The sequence below is a fragment of the Dama dama genome, chromosome 13, assembly GCF_033118175.1.
Source record: "Dama dama isolate Ldn47 chromosome 13, ASM3311817v1, whole genome shotgun sequence".
NCBI lineage: Eukaryota > Metazoa > Chordata > Mammalia > Artiodactyla > Cervidae > Dama > Dama dama.
Window position 1 is genome coordinate 41,514,273 of NC_083693.1, and position 22,364 is coordinate 41,536,636.

A 22,364-nucleotide genomic window follows, 5' to 3' on the forward strand; every position below is an offset into this window, starting at 1 on the left:
TAAAAAAAGTCTGGAGTTCGCTTGATAATTCAGGGAAATGATTAGTGTTGTGGGTTATTAAAATTATCAGCACTGTAAAGAAAGGAGAAATGGAGAAAGGAAACAGATCAAGTCAGAGGACAAAAGTACCTTATTTTAAAAGGTTATTAGAATTACCAGAGTTTGAAAAGAGTGTTGAAAAGAGTCTGTAAACATGCATTAGGAGAAGCAACAAAAACTTGGGCAACACTCATATGGTTCAGAGAGTCCGGCTTGTGAGAAGTAAATGTCTTATTTACTCCAGGATCTCTTTTTTTCAGAGTTTTTATTATAGGCATTTTTAAATATGTGAGATTAAAGAGAATGGTACAATGGCACCGCATGGACCCGTCGTCCAGCCTCAGCAGGTCTCAGCTCCTAGCTGGTGTGCTTGTTTCACGTGCACTCTCACCTACCCCAGGTTATTTGGAGACAAGTCTCAGATAATATATTGTTTCACCCATAAGTATTTTACTAAGTTTTCTTTCTTTTTTTAATATTTGTTTATTTGGCTGCGCCTGGTCTTAGTTGTGGCACATGGGATCTAGCTCCCTGATCAGGAATCGAACCTGGTCTTCCTTCATTGGGAGCGCAGAGTCTTAGCCACTGGACCACCAGGAAAGTCCCTAAGTTTCCTTTTTAAATGACTCCTTTTTTCAAACATAAAAATTAATACATCTAAAAAAGCCAAAATTGGTTCTTAATATCGTCAGATAACAGTTCAAGTTTCCCTAGGCTTTTAAAAGCGATCCAGGATCTCTTGATTTCTCACTTAATTATTTTTCTTTCGGTTGTCTCCATAAGGTCCGAAAGGCTCTGCGGAGTGCAGAGGCCTATGAAAATTTCCTGCGCTGTCTTGTTATCTTTAACCAGGAGGTGATCTCTCGGGCAGAGCTTGTTCAGTTAGTCTCTCCATTCCTGGGGTAAGTGGAATCAGGAGTTTGGCCCTGATGCATGATATGGAGGTGAAATAAAAGTTTGTGGGAGTATATGATAGACAAAATTAATTTGATTGTGGTGGGTCAGTTGACTCATAAAATGTTAGTGCTAAGAGAGTCCTCTGCAAAGTCTTCTAGTTCAACTTTGGAAATGAAAAAATTGGCAGACGGCGCGCTGGCCAAGACTAGTGGTCTCCTGATCCCCTGACCAATGTTGGATGTTTTACATAGACCAGTCTCTTCCAGGGTTCTAGAATCTTGACTTTGACAACCAAAGAATTATCTGAACTTTGAAACAATATTCTTGATTAGAAGGATGGCTGGTTCTTGCCTTTTTTCGGTACAGTTCTTGCGTCACTGCCTTAACTGATCTTAGAGCACTCTGTAAGAAAAGGAGAAGCCAGGTATTTAAAAGCAGTACTTCTTAGGTAAGAAGTGATAATTGTCATTGGGATTTGTCCAGAGATAGCAGAGTTCTGACTACATCAAACAGTGGTAGTCACACCTCAGCGTTACTGCATAATGCTTCTACTTGCTCACCAGTTTTTGGTTTGATTCTTTAGGAAATTCCCAGAATTGTTTAATTGGTTTAAAAACTTCCTGGGCTATAAGGAGTCTGTACATCTGGAAACCTTTCCAAAGGAACGGGCCACAGAGGGCATTGCCATGGAGATAGATTATGCCTCTTGTAAACGGTTGGGCTCCAGCTATCGAGCCCTACCAAAGAGTTACCAGCAGCCCAAATGTACGGGACGGACTCCTCTCTGTAAAGAGGTAAGGCCTTCCAGGGAAGGTATCAGCCCTGAGTCCTCAGCTTCCTCCAGAAGGGAGTAGTACCTGGAATTGGAGGATGCATACAAATGAGGAAATCAAAATCCTTTTCTGTCTTTTTTCAAAAGAAAATGTTTTGTACTTATATTGAGAACCTTTTTTTAACTATCTTTTTAAACTTGCTACAGGTGAAACTTGTAATGTTAACTGTTTCTTCCCTCCCCTAAAGTTTTCTTTTTTAATTGAGAAAGCTTAATCACCAGAAAACTTTGTTACATTGTTGTTTCAATTTATTTTCTTTTACCCAAAGGTTTTAAATGATACCTGGGTTTCCTTCCCCTCCTGGTCTGAGGACTCCACCTTTGTTAGTTCCAAGAAAACTCAGTATGAAGAACATATCTATCGTTGTGAAGATGAACGTTTTGAGGTACAAGCTCCTTTATCATTTGAAGTTTGGGGAAATGAGAGATTCGGAAAGACAGGATATCTTAAATACCAACCTGAGAGGACTGGCTTTTAAGACCAAAGAGCAAGAGGCTCATTTTCTTCTGTGGTAAATGCTTGTTGTATTTACCATGTTTTATAACTTTGTCAGATATGTTAGTAATATTTTCATGACAAATGTAACTTATCTAGGCCACTTTAGCCCTTTTAACTGAAATTAAAATATAAATAATGGGATTTTTACTCCATTTGCTGAATAATACTCCTTTGAATTTTTAATGACATTTTAAAGGTTATTGTGTCCTACGTAGTATTTAAAATCAGTATCTTAAGACCTAGTGGGCTTTCTTACAGCTATTTTAAATTACTTATCTTAAAGTGTATATTATTTTTAGCAGGTTATCTTACTAACATGGTTAGCAAACCAGTGCTCCTGTGAGAACTGGAACTCTTCTGTCATATTTCTGGTGTTGATTTGTCTCCTTTTGAAAGAAAGTTGAGTTAGGGACTTCATTTTAAAGTAGTTGGGAAGGGAAGAGCTAGAGAGAAGAAATGGGCTGGTCGAGAGCCCTGACACCAGGAGTGGGAATTACTGGAAACAGACTCAGTTCCCAGTGTCTGGTTTGCTGATATCAACAAAAAGGGAATGTTAAATGTGTCTAGAGAAGGAAAATTACATGCCTTCTTTTTAACATATTTATTATATAAAACCGACTGTCCCTGCTCTTCCTATGGATGGGAGATGTTTTGCTCCTTTTTTAACCCATACTGATTTAGCCCTCTGCCAGTTATCCCCCTTCACACTTGCTTCCTCTGCTTCTGGCATGTTTTGAATGAAGAGCCACATGTTGGTTGGTCCGCTGGGCCCCAGTGTTTATTAGGAGCTTCAACCATTTGCAGAAAACTCAGCCATGACAGATGTTAACTTCTATGGAAAGTTTTATCAAGCTGAAGAAAGCATTTCTTTTTTTTAACCTATGTTTAGTCAGTTTCAATGATGTGTTAGCAGAGATTGACGCCTGTTTTTGACAGGATATTCTTATTCTCAACTAGTATGCCTGCAGAGGAGAGGCATCAGCCTCATTTCCTGCTTGTTATTGCAGTAGTGAAGATGAAAGAAATGTGTTTATGTATGCACATGTACGTGCTGAGGATTGGATGGGATAGACTAATTTGAATCCTTTGTACATCAGGATTGGTTAATATTCCTGCAATACAGTCAACCCCTAAATCCCATTGACTTGAAAAAGACAGATTTATTTCCTCGTCATACTGCATGCGCATTGATGTTAAGCCGAAGATTCCGTTCATCAGAATTGCTTGGGGACCTGGGCTGGCAGAGTGCCACCATCATGAACAGTGCCAGTGACTATAGGGGAAGAGCTCAGATGGATCTTGCACCCTTAAATGTTCTAGCCTAGAAGTAATGGATGTTACTTTGACTCACCTGTTAACAGCTCATAGGCCAGAACTAGTTACATGGCCCTAGCTAATCTCAAGGCAGCCAGGAAGTCCAAGCCATCATTTATCATCAGTGGGGAAAGGGGGCATTAAAATTTTTGACAAAATGAATACCATAGTCCTCAAACTAGAAAATTAGGAAACACTTAAACAGAGTCATAGACCCTTGAGACTGCTCATTTTCTTTATTCTCTGTTTCTCATCTAGAAAATTTTGTGTTAAGCTTTGGAAAAAAGTTAACTCAAGGTTGCTAGTCATGTCTTTAACCAGGTTAGGGAATATTCAGTGAGAATCTAAATGGTTACGCACAGATACAACATTGAAGCCCTCAAGAAATGCTCTTATTGTTAGTAGATGTGGAACAAGACATTGAACATTTAAACATTTTAAGTTACTCTGAAAAACTTTACTCATGAGATTGATTTACTATCTTGAATGGTCTTTTTGGGATTTGGTGATAGTGATTGTTATTGTTTGTAACAGATCTGAGTAATTCACAAAAGTTCAGGGAAAAGTGCCAGTAAGGTTGCCTCCTCTTAGGTCCCTCTGGCGTGGGGGCCAGTAGTCCTCAATAACTCCACATTGGTGGTGCTAGAAGTATTAACTACTACTTTGTTGTTGTTGTTCTGTTGCTAAGACGACTCTTTGCGACCCCGTGGACTGCAGCACATCAGGCTTCCCTGTCCTTCACTTATCTCCCTGAATTTGCTCAAATTCATGTCCGTTGAGTCGGTGATGCCATCCAACCATCTCATTCTCTGTTGCCCCCTTTCTCCTGCTCTCAATGTTTCCTAGCATCAGAGTCTTTTCCAGTGAGTCACCTCTTCGCATCAGGTAGCCAAAGTTTTAGAGCTTCAGTTTCATCATCAGTCCTTTCAATGAGTATTCAGGGTTTGGATGTTTGCTGTGTATCTGGTATTGTGCTGAATCCTTTATGTGGGTTGTATTGTTAAATCCAGAACACAACCTTGTGAGAATAGGTGGTGGTATTCTGTTTTACTGATAAGCTAACAGTTTTATTTGGCCATGGTATGGCAGAGCCCAGATTCAAATCCAGAAAGTTTGACTTCCACCTTCTACTCCGGACAGCTATTCTGTTCTGGTTTGGGTCCTGAGCATCCTTTGTCTTTTTTTTTTCTTTGTAGCTTGATGTAGTTTTAGAGACCAATCTGGCAACTATCCGGGTTCTGGAAGCAATACAGAAGAAACTTTCCCGCTTGTCTGCTGAAGAACAAGCCAAATTTCGCTTGGACAACACCCTCGGGGGCACATCGGAAGTCATCCACCGAAAAGCACTCCAAAGGATATATGCTGACAAAGCAGCTGACATCATTGATGGTCTGAGGAAGAACCCTTCCATTGCTGTCCCAATTGTCCTTAAAAGGTACCTGAGTGCACATGCCCTTCATGTTTTAGTGTGCTTTTCAACAGATTTAGTGTCCCATTAAAAAAGGTTCTCCTTTTCGGCCCAGTTATTCCATGAGACCTCCACTTCTTCCCAACCTCGGCTGTAGGAAGTCAGGTAAATAGTGTGGGATAGTGGAGCTTCTTGATGGGGTTCTGTGTCACCAACAGCAGAGAACAAACCTTTCCAGTCCACACTGGAATGCTCTGTGTGTTTAGGGGGATATTTTAAAATAGAGAACAAAGAAGAAAACAGCCACCCACGTTCTTGCCACTTAGTACTAACTGATGTTCACATCTTTTGTTTTTTAATAAGAAAAATCACTTTGTCTCTATAAAATTGATATGTTACTTAAAAAGCCCTAGCGTCCCATAAAAGTCCAAGAATGTCTTCTTTCTCTTAACCAACCTTCAAACCAAGGTATAGAGGGGCCATTGAACCCACCTAAATAAGGCTGTAGGTATCAAGGAGGAGGCTAGGGCTGAGCCCCAGGCTCCTCGAAGTCCGTGGCGTTCTGTGCTCTACTATAAATCTGGTCCTCCCTCTGTATCACCTGGTGAAAACTTATCCACTGCACAGTTGTCCCCAGTCTTCCTCTCAAGAGCTGGCAGAAGGTGTTTGTCTTCCTGCCAGTGGCATTTAACTTTTGTCTTCAAGGTGGAGGATATCCTTCAGTTCTAGTGCTGGTTTTGATTTTATTCTCCTCTCTTCCAGAGGATCAGAGTCAGTTGTTTTCTTTGGAACTTCCAACCTCAGTCCAGAGGAGCATTGTTATACAAGTTCTCTGCTCTTGGACATTTGCATTTACATTAGCATAATAAACATTCTCAGAAGTCCTATAGTAAAGAAACTTGTTTCACTTTGTTTTAGCTGGCCAAGGAAGAGAATCTACTTTTCTAGGGTATTCTGTGGAATGTTGTTTGAGAAATAACTGTTCTTAGCAAGATTTCTGACTTTGGAATAAATTACTTCCCCATAGTAAGTCCTGAATGAGTAGTTTTCTCATGTATCAGAGATTGACTAGTTTGAATAAATTTACCCCAAAGTTGCCAACAGATTTGACAGATCTGCTATACCTTTTGACCTTTGAAATAAAGTAAACCTGAAATATTTCTTACTTCTAAATCCTTGTGAGATGAGGTGCTGTTATCCCCTTTTTACGGATAAGGAAGCAGTCTTACGTGGCTAGTGTGGCAGAGTCAGGATTCCAGTCTGCTATTCTAATATGACTCCTTGCCTTAAAACTCCCTCCTCTGGACTCCCGTGTCTTTCTTTTTCTACCCTCTACCCTGCTAGGTTGAAGATGAAAGAGGAAGAATGGCGAGAAGCTCAGAGAGGCTTTAACAAGGTGTGGAGAGAGCAAAATGAGAAATACTACTTGAAATCTCTGGACCACCAAGGCATCAACTTTAAACAAAATGACACCAAGGTCCTAAGGTCCAAGAGCTTACTCAACGAGATTGAGAGTATCTATGATGAGGTGAGTTGGGGGTCTCAACATTTGTGAGAAGTCTCCAGTATATGTTTAGCATAGCTTTGACTCCTGCAAATTATCTTTGTTATATGAGCATGAGACCCTCCAAGGTTTGTTGATTGTTGCTTCGTAGGATAGACTTCTATTCCCAGTTCTTCTACCATTTTAAATCTAAGGCTCACTAAGCTGTTTTACTGGTTTTCCAGTTTTCCATCCTGGTTATAGTTCGTGCCCACTGCCACCCTCTTCCACTTTTCTCCATATTTCCTTCCAGCAGTACCTTATATTCCTTCTTGTAGCCTATCTCAACTTTCCACAACTTAAAATACTATCTTCAATCCCCACACTCTTTCTTTCTTTGTTTTTGACTATGCTGTGTGGCTTGTGGGATTTAAGTTCCCCCACCAGGGACTGAACCCAGGCCTTTGGCACCGAGAGCGTGGAGTGTTAACCACTGGACTGCCGGAGAATCGCCCCCAGACTTTTTCTTTTTTTTTTGAAATTCAAAAACATTTATTATACATATCACAATGGAATATTACTCAGTTATAAAAAGGAATGCATTTGAGTCAGTTCTGAGTCTAGGTTCATTCATCTTAGAGCCTATTATACAGAGTGAAGTGTGTCAGAAAGAGAGAGACAAATACTGTATATTAACACATGTGTATGGAATATAGAAAGATGGCACTGACGATCTTACATGCAGTGCAGCAAAGGTGACATAGATGTAAAGAACAGACTTTTGGACTCAGTGGGAAAAGGAGAGAATGTGATGATTTGAGAAAATAACATTAAAACATATATGCTGCTACTACTGCTGCTAAGTCGCTCCAGTCGTGTCTGACTCTGTGCAACCCCATAGACGGCAGCCCACCAGGCTCCTCTGTCCCTGGGATTCTCCAGGCAAGAATACTGGAGTGGGTTGCCATTTCCTTCTCCACCCCCAGACTTTTTCTAATCCTTGTTTATTCGGCATCCTTCAGGATTATGTAAAGTACTGGGAGCTAGGATACAGAGATGAATAAGAAATTAATCCTTCTTTCTTTGAGCTCACAGTCTTAGGGGATGGATAGAAACAAATAGAGTATGATTGAGAATTTCTAGAAGTGGTGTGATCTTGAATTTTAAACTTTATTATGAAAATATCAAGCATGCATGAAAAGGGAGAGAAGAGTAAAATGAACTGACATAAATTTAATTTCCTCTCTGTCTTGCCAGTTTTGTTATATCTGCCACCTTCCTCACTCCCAGAAGTATTTTATTTTATTTATTTATTTTTCCCAGAAGTATTTTAAAGGAAATTTAAACCTCATATCGTATCCTCCATAAGTACTAATGTAAAATTTTAGAAGATGGTCCCCTTTCTTTCCTATTGTCTTTTAAAAGTCTCAGTGTCTGGGAGGTGCCAGTCATGGTACCTCCAGTCATTTTGGTATCAAACCACATCTTGCACATTATCTTTTTGTTTCTGGAAGTTTTCGATTGGAAAACAGTGGCCATTATGGTTAATAGAACGTACTACGGGCGTAATCTCGGAGGTCTGATTGTTGCTTTTGTAGCTGTCACATAATACTTTGTCTGTCTCTCTCTCCTGGTAGAGGCAAGAGCAGGCTACAGAAGAAAATGCTGGTGTACCTGTTGGCCCACACCTTTCACTTGCCTATGAAGACAAACAGATACTGGAAGATGCTGCTGCTCTGATTATCCACCACGTGAAGAGGCAGACAGGCATTCAGAAGGAAGACAAATATAAAATCAAGCAAATCATGCATCATTTTATTCCAGATCTGCTCTTTGCTCAGAGAGGTGATCTCTCAGATGTGGAGGAAGAGGAAGAAGAAGAGATGGATGTAGATGAAGCCACAGGGGCGGCTAAGAAGCACAATGGTGTTGGGGGCAGTCCCCCTAAGTCCAAGCTACTGTTTAGTAACACAGCAGCTCAGAAGTTAAGAGGGATGGATGAAGTGTACAACCTCTTCTATGTTAATAATAACTGGTATATCTTTATGCGGCTGCACCAGATACTCTGCTTGAGGCTGCTGCGGATCTGTTCCCAAGCTGAACGGCAAATTGAAGAAGAAAACCGAGAAAGAGAGTGGGAACGGGAAGTGCTGGGCATCAAGCGAGACAAGAGTGACAGCCCTGCCATCCAGCTGCGTCTCAAAGAACCTAGTGAGTGCTAGGGTTGTGGTCTGCAGAAGGTGTGAGAGCTCGGGGATGCAGGACCTAGTTAGACTCAGGACTGCTTTCTTTTATGTTAATGCGTAGAGCAAGGCAGTCCTTAGAGGCTGGCTGGGTTCAAATCCTAGCACTGCAATTTATTGGTTGTGTGACCTTACTTAAACTCTCTGAACCTGTTTATCTGTAAACTGGAGGTGCTACTTGTTATCTTGTGGGGCTGCTGGGAGAATTGGGGGAAATACGCAAAGCACCCTGTGCCTTTCTTAGATCATAAATCCTTAGTAGCTGGTACTGCGGACACCAAGGAAGTGGGTGTCAGTTACTGTCGTCAGTTTCCCAAATGGAAGGTCTCTCTTTGAAAGGACAGAGAATGACTGAAGCATCATAGTTGGTTCCACTCCATGACAGAACAACTGTCCGTGCCTTAGACAATTGCAAAAAAGGAGATGGGGACTCAGGAGATGGTTTGAGACAGCAGAACAGGAATGAAGATAGAAAACTCAGAAAAAGGAAAATAAGTGAAGGTTAAGGAAGCCTCCACATGCTGTATGTGATTCTGTGCTGCTTGCTTCTAGATCTCCCTTCAGGTTGTAAGTTAGGTACTTAAACTGTTAGCCAAAGCTCTTCTGTGAAACCTTGTGTGTTCTTTAGGAAATAACCCCTTTTTGGAGTGAATTATCTCTTTTTTTTTTAAACTGTTAGTAATGTAAGAAGCCCATGTGAAGCCCTGGCCATCTATCTATTGGAGAGCTGATGACCTTGGAAATTAATTCTAAAAGCCTTTATCTGGATTAATCCTAGCTTGAGAGAGAGATATTTTAGACTTCAGTGTGGTGATTCCCTCTGCTTGGGTAGAAATGAGAAAGATGACCTGATCTTGGCTTGACTATTGATTTAACCTGATTTTTGAGGCTAACAGTTCATTCTTCAGTAATAATGCCAAGCCTCCACTGATCATGGCTCACGTGGTTTACACCAGTAGAACTCATAGCTTTACACTGATGTGAGAGCATTTTTCACAGTAATAGCACAGCCCATGTCTCTGCTGTGGATCTGAACAAGGTAATGTTCTGTCAGGAAACTCAAGCCAGTTGCTTCTCTTAAATAGTAGTTGTCCTGTTTTGCCTGTCTTGAATGAATCTGTCACACTTCAAATAAATGGAAATGGACTCAACTTTTGCTCTCAGAGCGTTTCTCCCCCCGTACAAACTTTACAAAGAGGTAGCTAAATGTCAAAGACAAAGAGTTCTCTTTGTAATTTTTTCTCATTGTAGTGAACTTTTTGTTGAAATACAACACATATACAGAATTGAGTAACTCAGTGATTTTTACAAAGCAAGTACGCCTGTGTAACCAGCACCCAGATCAGGAAACAACATAACCAGTAGCCCTCTTGCACTGCTGTCTGAATTGCCAGCACTGGAGATGAGATTTGCCAGTTTTTCAGCTTCATGTAAATAGGTCTTATTTTAGTAAGCTAAAGGTGGAGTCCTTTCACCTTTCCTTGTGCACTCTATTAGTTGCCAAATGTCTCTGTAACAACTGATAAGGTTTCTCTCTGGTGGTTGTGGTGATTCATATGCAGCAAGTATAGATCATTTGATGTAATTTGTGAAGTACAATGTTGGGAATCCACTTTTAAACAAAAGGACTTTGACAAATGCAGATACTTCATTATTCATAAAGGATTTAATCTGCCCTCCTAGTTTCCTGTTCCTGAGAGGTTTCTCAGTGCTAGTGTTTGGTTCTGTCTGCCTTTTCTCTTCAGCCCTTTATGCTTCGTTGAAATAGCTGTTTGAGCAAGCGACCCATGTGGGGGATACTCCCTTTGCAGGCTCCTCTCCTAGCAGGGAGCTGACAGCTTTTTGAAGAAACTTCTTCCCTGGAATATTTTGCTTTCCTGTCATGCATTGCCAGGCCATACTGTAAATAAGTGTTTTGGTCAGTCAGAGGGTTAGAAGCTGCTGTTGAAATTGCAGCGTCACTCTCCTTTGATAGACAGTGCTGGGGTTGTGGCCACCTGTCAGATCTCATCTGTCTGCAGCAGACTGAATACTGAGGGTTTGTTCTGTCCAGTGCTTTTCAGGCCAGCTGTGGGATTTGCCCTGCCTTCTCTTCCATCTTTTCTTAGCAGGGTAAGGCCTCACCTCTCCCCTCTTTCCCACAGTGGATGTTGATGTAGAAGATTATTACCCAGCTTTCCTGGACATGGTGCGGAGCCTGCTGGATGGCAACATAGACTCGTCCCAGTATGAAGATTCGCTGAGAGAGATGTTCACCATTCATGCCTACATTGCCTTTACCATGGACAAACTCATCCAGAGCATTGTCAGACAGGTGAGGGTGTGGTGCGGGCGAGGGTTGGGGAGGGAGACAGTCCTCATCTGCAGGTGGGTCAGGAAAGAGACGGGGCAAGTTTTCTTTGGGGAAGGGGCAGGCAGTTTTCTCATGTGATAATGTTAACAAACACGTGGTTCTGTAGAGGGGAGGGAGAGGTTAATGTGATGTCGCGTTTCTCCTGTTAACGGAATGGAAGGGCTTCAGCCCTGTGATCGACTGCTTTGCTCAGTGTGCCCTGGGAGGAGGAAACTACCTCAGCCGTGAGGTTTTGCCCCCAGCTCCCGTCCTACCTTCACAGCTCCTATGTCACGTACCCAGTGTGAGCTGTTTCCTCTTCTCTGAAAAGTGGAAGTGTTAGTCACTCAGTCCTGTCTGACCCCATGGACTGTGGCCTGCCAGGCTCCTCTGTCCGTGGAATTCTCCAGGCAAGAATACTGGAGTGGGTTGCCATTTCCTTCTCCAGGGGATTTCCTGACGCAGGGATCGAAACCCGGTCTCCTGCATTGCAGGTGGATTTTTTTTACTGTCTGAATAGGTGTTGGTAATTCTATGGACTTTCCTCATTTAACATTTGAAGTTCTTTTTACAGGAAGGGTTTTGTGTAACATCTTTTATAATACTCTGTCTACCTCACTATCTGAGACTCCCCTCTGAGTTAGGTTTGTAGTTGGTTTTGTGGTTTATTCTTGGGGTACCCTGGGAGTTTGTAGATATGTTGTTCTTTACAACAATGATAATTTTAAAGCAAATAACATGTAATAGGTTTCCATTCCTTTGCCTTTTGTTCTGAGTTCTCAAAGGTATCAGTCTGTTGTTAGTGCTCTTTTTTCTTTAATTAGTGAATTTATTTATTTTTGGTTGCAATGGGTCTTTGTTGCTGCACATGAGCTTTCTTTCGTTATGGCAAGCGAGGGGGCTGCTATTCATTGCGGTGATCAGGCTTCTCTTGTTGCAGAGCACGCACTCTAGGGCACAAGGGCTTAGTTGCTCTGAGGCACATGGAATCTTCCCGGACCAGGGATTGAACCTGTGTCACCTGTGTTGGCAGGCAGATTCCTATTCACTGCCCCACCAGGGAAGTCCCACTTTTTTCTTTTAAAGTGGAAAGTGCCTTCCTTAGGTAAAATCACAAAGGAATCCTTTGTGAGGTACTCTTGCTTTTGTCTTGAGTTTAGAAGGATGTGTGGCTTTGCACCCCTCTCGGAGGATCTACTCAAAGTCAAGGAATAACTGAATCTTGGCATCTTAACAAAAATTGTTAGGGAGGGAGCTGCAAGTTGAAGCAGTTATTAGGCCTTCCCTTAAGGGGTCTTTATGTTGAAAGACAGAAATCTTTACATGGATGTAATCAGCTATGGTCATAATTTTTGAGAGACTAATGCCTATTAATGTTCCCTAAATTTATATAAAAGAGTCCACTTACCATAGCATGTGCTTATGTTCTGTTCACAAGTTTGCTGTTGCTGTAGCTAGAAGTAAAGTCTTTCATACTATCAGCTCAACTTTAAAAATCCAATACTGCCAGCTTTTTTTTTTTGTAGGCCCACAGTTGGTTTTTTAAACAATAGATTAGTGATTAGTCCATTTACTAGAAGCACCTGGTGATGATTTTGAGTCAGTAATAAGTAAGGTCCAGTCTTTTTTTTATGGAGACAGATTGTATCTGGAAATCCAAATCTAGTGTTTTAAAAACGTACATTTAAGCTTCTCAGCTTAGCTCCTGAATTGGAGGCATAACATTTCTCCTTAAATCCTTTGCTGTTCTCCCAGAGTTCATTATTGACTGGAGGTGGAATATACATTGCAGGGTCAAACCATTTATTTAGCTTACTTTTCCAGACTAGTTTAATACGGGTTTGCTCAAGAATACAGTAGGCAGTCTCACAAATGTCTAGTGTGGGGCTGAAAGTATGGCCAGACCAGGTAGGGACTAGCCTGGGAAGGTTAACTCTCTGGCATGCCTCTCTTCTGGACATCTCCCCCATCCTCATGCTTCTCTCTGCAGATGAACATCCAGCCCCCTGAGTGTTTTCAGTGCTGATATTACCAACCTTTCCAATCCAGGTGCTCCTCTGTAAAATGTCTGTCTACCAGACACACTCATTGTGTCATTTCAGTTTAGTAGGAGAGAGAATCTGACAAGCCTAGCATTGGGTTGGGAGTTGCCTAGTTGTGCCTAGATTTATAATGCTACCCTTTCCAAAGACTGGGTGGGGCCAGAAATCCAAGAAGAGGGTGTGGAAGGAGTCGGTGACCTTTACCAGGAAAGTATAAAGATGTATCTACATAGTAGAGACCATGCTTTGTATACTTTTTTTTTTACACTGCTTTTTTCTCTTAAACACTGTGTTTTAAGCTTTCCACTGTATTTTCAAGTTATAAGCATTATTTTAACAGTCACATTAAAAGCTGTTGTATGGCCTAATTGTAATTTAACCATTTCCAATTGCTGGCCTTTCTACCACCCATCAGGTCACTCACCGTCTGACCTTACATTTTGTCCATTTATCTACAAATACACATACTTGTCATTTAAGATTTTTTCAAATGTTAAAAATAAGTAGTTGTCATAGTTACTAGTGCTTCAAAAAGAGTGTATCTTCCTAAAAATAGAATGGCTTAGCGGTTATGAGAATTTTAAAGTAAAATAGATAAATTGTTATTGCAATTAACGTTTTGCTTTCTTCTTTATCTGTTTTTCACATCCTGTGGTGTTTTAAGGGGTAAAATTTCATTTGAAGGAGTTTATTTTATGATAGATGATATCGTCATGACCTATAAGAATGGAATCTCGGAAGGGTTCAACTTGCTAGTCATCAGAGAGTTTAATAAGATAGTCACAGAAGTTACCATTAGTCCATCATGACTGACATGTATTGAAAATGAGTTCATTTGCATAAAATTTACATACTATGCTTTTATTGTCAGATGTGGAAAAATAGGGAGTGTGTTAGAAAGAATATTGGCCTGGGGTCCAGAAACTTGAATATTCGTTCTTACTCAGCTCCTTCAGCTGAGTGCCAGTGACAGATTAATTCAGCAACAGCTTCTTCAATGCCTATTGAATTTCACTTTGTACCAGGGCTTTGAGTATAGGAATGGATCCTGTTTTCATGGTTCTCTAAGTTCCCTCTCCTCACCTTAGCACACAGGTGTAAATTTGTCTAAAATGTAAATTTTTCTTATATATAACAGGGCACCCCTGTCCAGACTGCTTCCCAGGGTAGTGGTGTGGATCAAATGAGAATATGTGTGAAAGCAAATTATAAATGGTAAAGAAGTGCCATAAAGGTTAGCAAGCCATAGAAATTTTCTTTCATGTAAAAAGTTTTTTTAAGTACCTTAGAACTTTAAATGGCTTCCCTGGTGGTTCAGTTGGTAAAGAATCTGTCTGCAATGCGGCAGACCCAGGTTCAGTCCCTGGGTGGGGAAGATCCCCCTGGAGAAGGAAATGACAACCCACTCTAGTATTCTTGCATGGAGAACTCCATGGACAGAGGAGCCTGGTGGGCTCCAGTCCATGGGGTCACAAAGAGTCAGACACGACCGAGTGACCAGTGCTAGAACTTTAAATAAGTAGCACATTAACCTGAGTTACCCATGGTTTTGCTCTTAAATATATATGAACATTTTACTCGTGGACCAATGATATGGTTGAAGATTTTGTCTTGGTTATTCTCTAAGATAATAAGATAGTGATTTTATATGATTAATTTTCTAAAGTTTTCAACAACAAAAAAAACCCTTTTTTTAACTGAATGATTGGAATCACCAAAGGAAGGCTGAGTGTATGACGGGTAAAACTGTATTTTTGGTTCCTGATGACTTGCCTTTGCTTGATTCCAGCTGCAGCATATCGTGAGTGATGAGATCTGTGTACAAGTGACTGACCTGTACCTGGCAGAAAACAATAATGGGGCCACAGGAGGCCAGCTGAACACACAGACTTCAAGGAGCCTCCTGGAGTCAACATATCAGCGGAAAGCTGAGCAGCTCATGTCAGATGAAAATTGCTTTAAGGTGAGAGTTACTCATTTAGTCAGGGAACATGCTGATGACAGTGTAAACTGTTGGGACTCTACCAAGTCTTGTAGGCAGTCTGTTTCTTGCCTTTAAAAAAAAAATCAGTTCTTATATATGATTTTCATTTTCTCTGAACTTTTTTTTTTTTTGGTATTAAATGCTTTGTGAATATTGTTTAAAAATGTAATCCATAGTCATTGTAGAAAAGATAGGAAATGTAGAGAAAAGAAAAACTAGTTGTCTACAGTTTTCCCCAGAAATAATTTTTGATGGCATTTCTAAACTTTTCTGTGTTTGTATATATTCTGAAAGAGATTATACTGGGCAAAGCATTCTGTGTAACTTATTTTGCTCAATTAGCAACACCTCTGGGTCTTGAGCATCTTTTTATGACTGTTCAGTATTTTATAGAAAATTATGCCTGTCTATTTGGACATTTAGGTTGCTTCCAGTTTTCCACCATTATAATAGCTAATTAGAAAAGCAAATAGCTGGAAACTGGGAACAATCTAGATGTCCAACCCTTAATGGGAATGGTTAATGGCAGCCTATTGTGTGACTGCTAGATGGCATATTTTGCAGCTCTTTAAAAGTTAATTATATGTTAATAAAAATAATGAAGCAAATAAAAGGACACAAAATGATGTGTGTTACTATTGCAGCTGTGTAATATGTATAGTTGAACAAAGCCTGTATGTATTAATGTAAGGACAGGTTTAGGTGGCCCAGAGTATGGTTTGTAGTTGGCCAAGGAGAGAGAGCTAAGCCAAACAAAAGTTTAACCTCAGTGAGCATGTCCCGTGTACTTTAATGATCTGACCCTCAAACTGTTTGCTTAGCTGTGTGTGCTTCTACTTTCAGCCTACTGTAGGCTTATTTTAGAATCAAAGACCTGGAAACGCGTTTTCTAGTTCAGTCACAGGTTGTGATGCTCTACTACCTGAGGACTTTCCCACTACAGAGGAGAGTTCCTAAGCTTTTCATAGTTTTAAATCTATACATGTTTATCTTGAGTTTAATGTGTGCTTATTTCATGGTGACAGAATTACCACCCCCACCTACAGTGAGTTAATAGATTGTGTGGTGAGGGCCTATGAAGGAATGGGTAGGCTCACCCTGCAGATAACACATTGGTCAGAATAGCAGAGGGGACAGAAGGTTTGGTAACCAGGAATAGTGGGTCATCACAGTGACCTTTTTCTTTAAAATGTTTTACGTAGAGAATGAAAGTCCATAGTATAAGCATTAAGCTAAGCATAAGTAGCCCTTCAAATCCCCTACCCAGTCCCACCTCCAGCCTCCTCTCCCTTCATTTTTTTCTAGGCATATTCTCTAGTGCTTTTTAAAAATTAGGCATGTTTAACTCTCCGTATAACCACTCAAACCCTTTTCTATGCACTTACATATACATATGTGTTTATGTAGAAATAAATTTTTTGAATTAAACTATGTACTTTACATCTTGCTTTTTTCCACTTAATATGTCTTAGAATTTGCTCTATTTTGGTTTATATAGACATAGCTCGTGTTTTTTAGCTGCTGTGTCATACTTAATACTATGAATGTACCATAGTTTTTTGTGGTTTGTTTGTTTTTTTAGGATATTAGCTCCCTTACCACGGCTCAAACTTGAGCCCCCAACAGTGAAAGCACAGAGTCCTAACCACTGGACCACCAGGGAGTTTCCTGTGCCGTAGTGTGTGTGTGTTTTTAATACCATTCCCCTATGGGTGAACGTTTTAAGCTATTTCCGTTTTTACTATCTCAAATAGTGCTTCATTGAACAGCATTTACAATTTATATTCTTGTGTGCATGTGGTAGTGTTAAGGGTAGAGACATAGAAATGAAATTACTGGGTTAAAAGGGTCAGGTATGCATATTTTAGGGCTTCCCAGGTGGTGCAGTGGTAAGTGAAGTGAAAATCCCTCAGGTGCGTCCGACTCTTTGGACTATACAGTTCATAGAATTCTCTAGGCCAGAATACTAGGCTACCGGAGTGGGTAACCTATCCCTTCTCCAGGAGATCTTCCCAACTCGGGAATCAAACCAGGGTCTCATGCATTGCAGGCGGATTCTTTCCCAACTGAGCTCTCAGGGAAGCCTGGTGCAGTGGTGAAGAATCCGCCCAACAGTGCAGAAGCTGCAGGAGACAGGTTTAGTTCCTGGGTTGGGAAGATTCCCTGGAGGAAGAAATGGCAACTGATTCCAGTATTCTTTCCTGAAAAATTCCATGGACAGAAGAGCCTAGTGGGCTTCACTCTACTGGGTCGCAAAGAGTCAGACACAACTGAGCATGCACGCCCATGCATGTTTTAAAATTTAAACTTTCTCATTTCTCTCCCAAAGTGACAGGGTATACCAGTATGTACTTTGATAAGAGCATTTATTTCTCCATAACACTTAGTATTATCAAGCTCATTTTTGACAATTAGATGATTAGAAAAATATTTTAATTTATATTTCCCTGTTTCCTACTGTCACCCATTTTTCATCTTCTGTGTATTGCGTACTCGCATTCGCATCCTTCAGTGTTTCTGGGGGAGCAGGATTGTAGTTCTTTTTATGTACTTTTTCAAATATTTTTGTTATGAGTTATTTGTTTGATTTTCTTTGTCATGATTTCTCTGAAATTGGTTGGTCTTCCCCTTTGTCATGTTTCTCAGGGCCCAGCTAGGTGTCACTTCAGTGAAGTGGAATCTTTCTCAATTCACTGAGCAGGGAATAGCATATTGCTCATGTTTCTAGAATAGTACCTTTGTAGTTATTTTGTTGTAATGTAAATATAGCTGTTTGTATGTATTCCTTTTCCTTTATTGAATTAAGCTCCTCCAGGCAAGAAACTGGGGCTTCCCAGTGGCTCAGCTGGTAAAGCACCAACCTGCCAATGCAGGGGATGTAAGAAACGCACATTCGATCCCTGGGTTGGAAAGATCCCCTGGAGGAGGGCATGGCACCCCACTCCAATATTCTTTCCTGGAGAATTCCACGGACAGAGGAGCCTGGTGGGCTACAGTCCATGGGGTCGCAAGAGTCAGCACAATTGACTGCACATGCGCACATGCATGCACACACAAGCAAGAAACCATGCTCTCTTCTGAGTGTACCCCTGACAGATAAATGACAAACATTCAGTGACTTGACTTTGTGTTAGTTGAATGAAGCAAAAGAGGTATGTAGAAAAAGGAGAGGAGGGTTGTGTCCAAATGGCAGAGGATCTTCATAGCCATAGTAAGGACGAGGTGTGAATTTTGCTGTGGTTGAGCAGTGAGGCATTTTTAAGGACTAAATAGCCCACTGGATTGGAGCTTTCAGGAAGATCAGTTTAGTAGCACTGAGTAAGGAGAAGGGGAGGAATCGAGGCATATTTCCAACTTGAGGCAGTTACCAAATTGGGGTGATGGATGTGGGCAGTCTAATAATACAGCTAGTCAAGGCGTGGAGTGGTTGCAGAGGTCAGAGTCGGGGTGAGCACATGGTAAAAGACCTAGCGAGGTACGTGTCAGACGGGTGAGGAGCCTCGGGTGACAGCGAGGTCAGCTTTAGGCGTGCAGAGGACGCTCTGCTCAGTATTGCTTTGAAGGGTGGCTTCCTTACAGCCATAGGACAGATCTTAACACTCTAGGTCATTCATCCTAAATTCCAGGAGGTTTTAGCAAACTCCTCGGAACAGGTGTTTTCAAATCTATTTTGAAAGTAACTATGTTTGTGTTTATATGTGTGTGTGTAATATTCCTGTCATTTTTAAAAATTTCTTAGCTAATAGGAGTTTTTAAAGGCTGCTCTAGAAGAACTGTGAACCAGAACTGGTTTCTGGTTCTGTTTGCTTATTGACTAGCTATGTGGCCTTGAGAAATCAGAACTCTGAATTTTAGGTTTTTCCCTATGTAAAATGAAGAATGTTGAAATAAATGATTCTCAAGCTTTCTTTAATCTCTGATTGTTTACCATGTAATTCTGATAGTGATGTTTTTTACTTTTTAAATTTTTTTTTCAGTTATTTTTGTTAGTTGGGAGGCTAATTTCTTTACAATTAATTTTAACTTTTTTGAATTATGAAAGTATGATAACACATTTACAGGAAGCTTGGAAAATACAGAACAAGGTTACATATAGTTCCACTATATATTATAATTATTTTTTAAGTAGATAAGTTCAGTTGTCAAACTCTCAAAAATTAGTAGAATGAGTATACAGAGAAGTAGAAGGATATAGTAAACCTGAAAAGCACTGTGAACCAATTCAACATAATTAAAATTTATACAATTTTCACGTAGTAGGATACAAATTCTATTCAAGTTCCCACAGACTGTAATCTTGGAGACACTGAAGTATATCCAGGGACATAAAACAAGGTGCAAAGCTTTGATGGTCTAAAGGCAGTGAAAGCATAGAGTCTGTTCTCTTATCACTGTGGAGTTAGGTAAGAGATCAATCTGATAGTGATTTATCTGCAGCAGTTCCTCAGGATAAGGGCATTGAGAGTCCTGGGATTCCCAACGGGGAGCTCTGTGTGCCATCACCACTTGATACTTCTTTTGTGCAAAACATGACTTGGTTTTGCCCCTATCAGTGTATTGCTTTTAAATATGAATTTTAAAAAAAAATCACACAAATAATATTAACAAAACTCAGAATTTCAAATATCATTGGTTTCATTGCAACAGATCACTTCTTAATTTGTGTTCCTTACCCCATGGTATGTGTGATTTCTTGGGTAGTCTTTATTGTGGTGAAAATGTGACTGCTGCTCTCTGATGTTTTCCACTTCAATTTGGTTTGGGAAGTTTCTTTTAAAAAAAAAAAAAAAATACAAAACAGCACTGTAGACTTGTTTACATCTTTGCATCAAGTCCCATAGATGAGATTATCAAGTGAAATGGCATTGACATTTTATGGTTCTGACTTTTGAGCACTCTTTCTGATATTGATTACTGTTTTAGCTAATTCAAGAAGTATGAAACATGAAATGTCAGCAAGAAGCTCTTACATTTCATTTTGCTGGTAGCAAGATGAACAACCTTTGCCTTTTAATCACCTCTTAAGCTTTTGAGTATCTTTCTCATCTCTTCAACTGGAGCAAAATTTTTTTTACAACTCTGTTGCCTCCCCCCACCTCTCAACCCTTGAGAATCTAATTACAGCTTTGGAGATGGTCTTTGGTTTACACTCAGGTTTCTTATTTGCAGCTTATGTTCATTCAGAGCCAAGGCCAGGTTCAACTGACCATTGAGCTTCTGGACACAGAAGAGGAGAACTCGGATGACCCTGTAGAAGCAGAGGTATGGATGAACATACTGCAGAAACTGTGCTGAGAGTGTGTTGTGCTGAGTCTGCATAGGAACTGTCTACTAGAAGCCCAGCCAGCGTTAGCCTGTTTAAGGGTCAAGACCTGATGCTTAAAGTATAGGTCATGTCAGCCATGTCTTCAGCTGCCTAGTGGAGACTGCCTAGTGGTAGATATTTAGAGTTAATGGCAGTCTCATCTAGCGTTCAGTAAAGCCCTCTCCTCAGAGGAAATCTCATGGTTGGCAGCTTTGTTTTTCTCCTAAAGCATAAGAAACAACAATGAGGTGCCCTCTGCCCAGTATCATCTTGATTCTTTCTGTCATGTTTACTTTCTATTGGGATAGATGGAGCCAGGAGTTCAACCCCACAGAGTAGATAGAGGGTGAGTTGGTTATCACAGCTGGGTCTAGCAGATAATATTAATGAGAGAGGCAAGCATCGTGTATGACATTGACGGCATATGGAGGGGAGGAGACTGTTGTTTTGTGGGAACAAATGGTTCAAATGGAACAAATGGTTGCCGAATCTTTAATTTTTTTTTAAAAAAAGGTTCCAGAAATTCAGATTTTGATGTGAAAGGTACTGACTTTCAGACATTTGCCACTATACATTTTGTTCTTTAACAGAACCCTCTGTGGGGAAATAAAACTTGTCAGTGAGCTACCTTCTAACCATTTATGACTTCTGATAACTCTAAAGTATCTCAGAGAAGCTTTAAGTTTTGCATTCTCACAGCTTTTTTTAAGCTGTTTTTCAGTACCACTTAGCAAGCATGTCATTATGGGAAGAGATTTTTTTTTTTAATCTTGAAATTTTAAGTATTTCAGACATTTCAGTCAGAATTTGCTAACCCACCTGTTGAGGTTGGAGTTCAGTTTTTGGTTCCTTCCCCATACCCATGTTGTGTTTACAATTCTAGCGCTGGTCAGACTACGTGGAGCGATACATGAATTCTGATACTACCTCTCCTGAGCTTCGTGAGCACCTGGCACGGAAGCCAGTGTTTCTCCCACGGTGAGTGAACCGTGTCCTGTGGCGGCAACAGGACACTTCTGCGTGTCCAGGAACAAGGGGTTAGCTCACTTTCAGGGTCTTGGTTTTCATTTTATCTATGGTTCTGTTTACCGAAGACAGTAATTTGAGGTTTGTGTGGCTTTTACACCATGCTCTCACCTGGAGCGTATGCCCAAGCATCAGGGAGGTGAGAATTTTAAGAATCAGTAATAACTTCCCTTTAGGAATATGTGTCAGAGTCTCCAGGGTTTGATGATTCACTGGGAGGACTCACAGGATGCAGTCATACCCACAGTGATGATTTACCATAATGAAAGGATACACAGCTAAATCAGCAAAGTCAGAAGGTACCTGTGACAAAAATCAGAGGAAGGCAGGTGCAAGCTTCTGGAGAGTCTGTGGCTTCCATCGGAGTCACAAGGACAAATTACAGTATGTTTGAAATGCTGCCTGTCAGAGAAGCTTGCTGGAGACTTGGTGCTGTGAGTTTTTTTTTATTGGTTGCTAGTCCTGTGGGTACCCTCTGCCTAACTTGTACCAAAATTCTTGACTTCCAGAAGGAAAGCAGGTTTTCAGCTTTCCATTTACTTTGTACAAGTGAGGCACTCGTAGCGTTTAGAGAATGGTGGAAACTTTCCCACGATCCACAGTCCCAGAACCCACCCAGGGGACAGCCTTGTAAGCAAGATTTCCAAAGGATGGCAGTCTTAGGCTGGCTGTGTTACTCTTAGCAGAATTTTTGAAATTTCCTCCCTGTATATGGGGAAATTGTGTATGTTGGACGACCTCTATATGAAGATGAAAACAAAGTTTCAGAAGTAGAAAACAGGTTTTGCTATAGTTGAGCGGCTTTCTTCCCTTCCCAAAGTTTGGGAATTGAAATCTCATGTCTTACATTCCCAGAAAGGTATTATCATAGTGTGATTAGACTCTTTCCTGATTGGAACATGGAAAGAGGTGTGAACAGAAGGACGCTGCCAGCTTCTTCTACTCATTGAGTCATTTAGC

At 40.6% G+C, this 22,364-nt stretch overlaps 1 protein-coding gene across 2 annotated transcripts in view; it reads left to right on the forward strand.

The window, feature by feature from the left end:
• SIN3A (SIN3 transcription regulator family member A) overlaps window positions 1-22,364 on the forward strand; it is a 65,995-nt gene that overhangs the window by 37,303 nt on the left and 6,328 nt on the right. For both annotated transcript variants that reach the window (XM_061158957.1, XM_061158956.1), the window contains exons 10-19: window positions 823-941; window positions 1,520-1,730; window positions 2,038-2,154; window positions 4,778-5,016; window positions 6,334-6,517; window positions 8,110-8,683; window positions 10,860-11,029; window positions 14,879-15,052; window positions 20,243-20,335; window positions 21,262-21,356. In XM_061158957.1, the coding sequence (XP_061014940.1) occupies window positions 823-941; window positions 1,520-1,730; window positions 2,038-2,154; window positions 4,778-5,016; window positions 6,334-6,517; window positions 8,110-8,683; window positions 10,860-11,029; window positions 14,879-15,052; window positions 20,243-20,335; window positions 21,262-21,356 (1,976 nt within the window). The remainder of the gene's footprint in view (window positions 1-822; window positions 942-1,519; window positions 1,731-2,037; window positions 2,155-4,777; window positions 5,017-6,333; window positions 6,518-8,109; window positions 8,684-10,859; window positions 11,030-14,878; window positions 15,053-20,242; window positions 20,336-21,261; window positions 21,357-22,364) is intronic.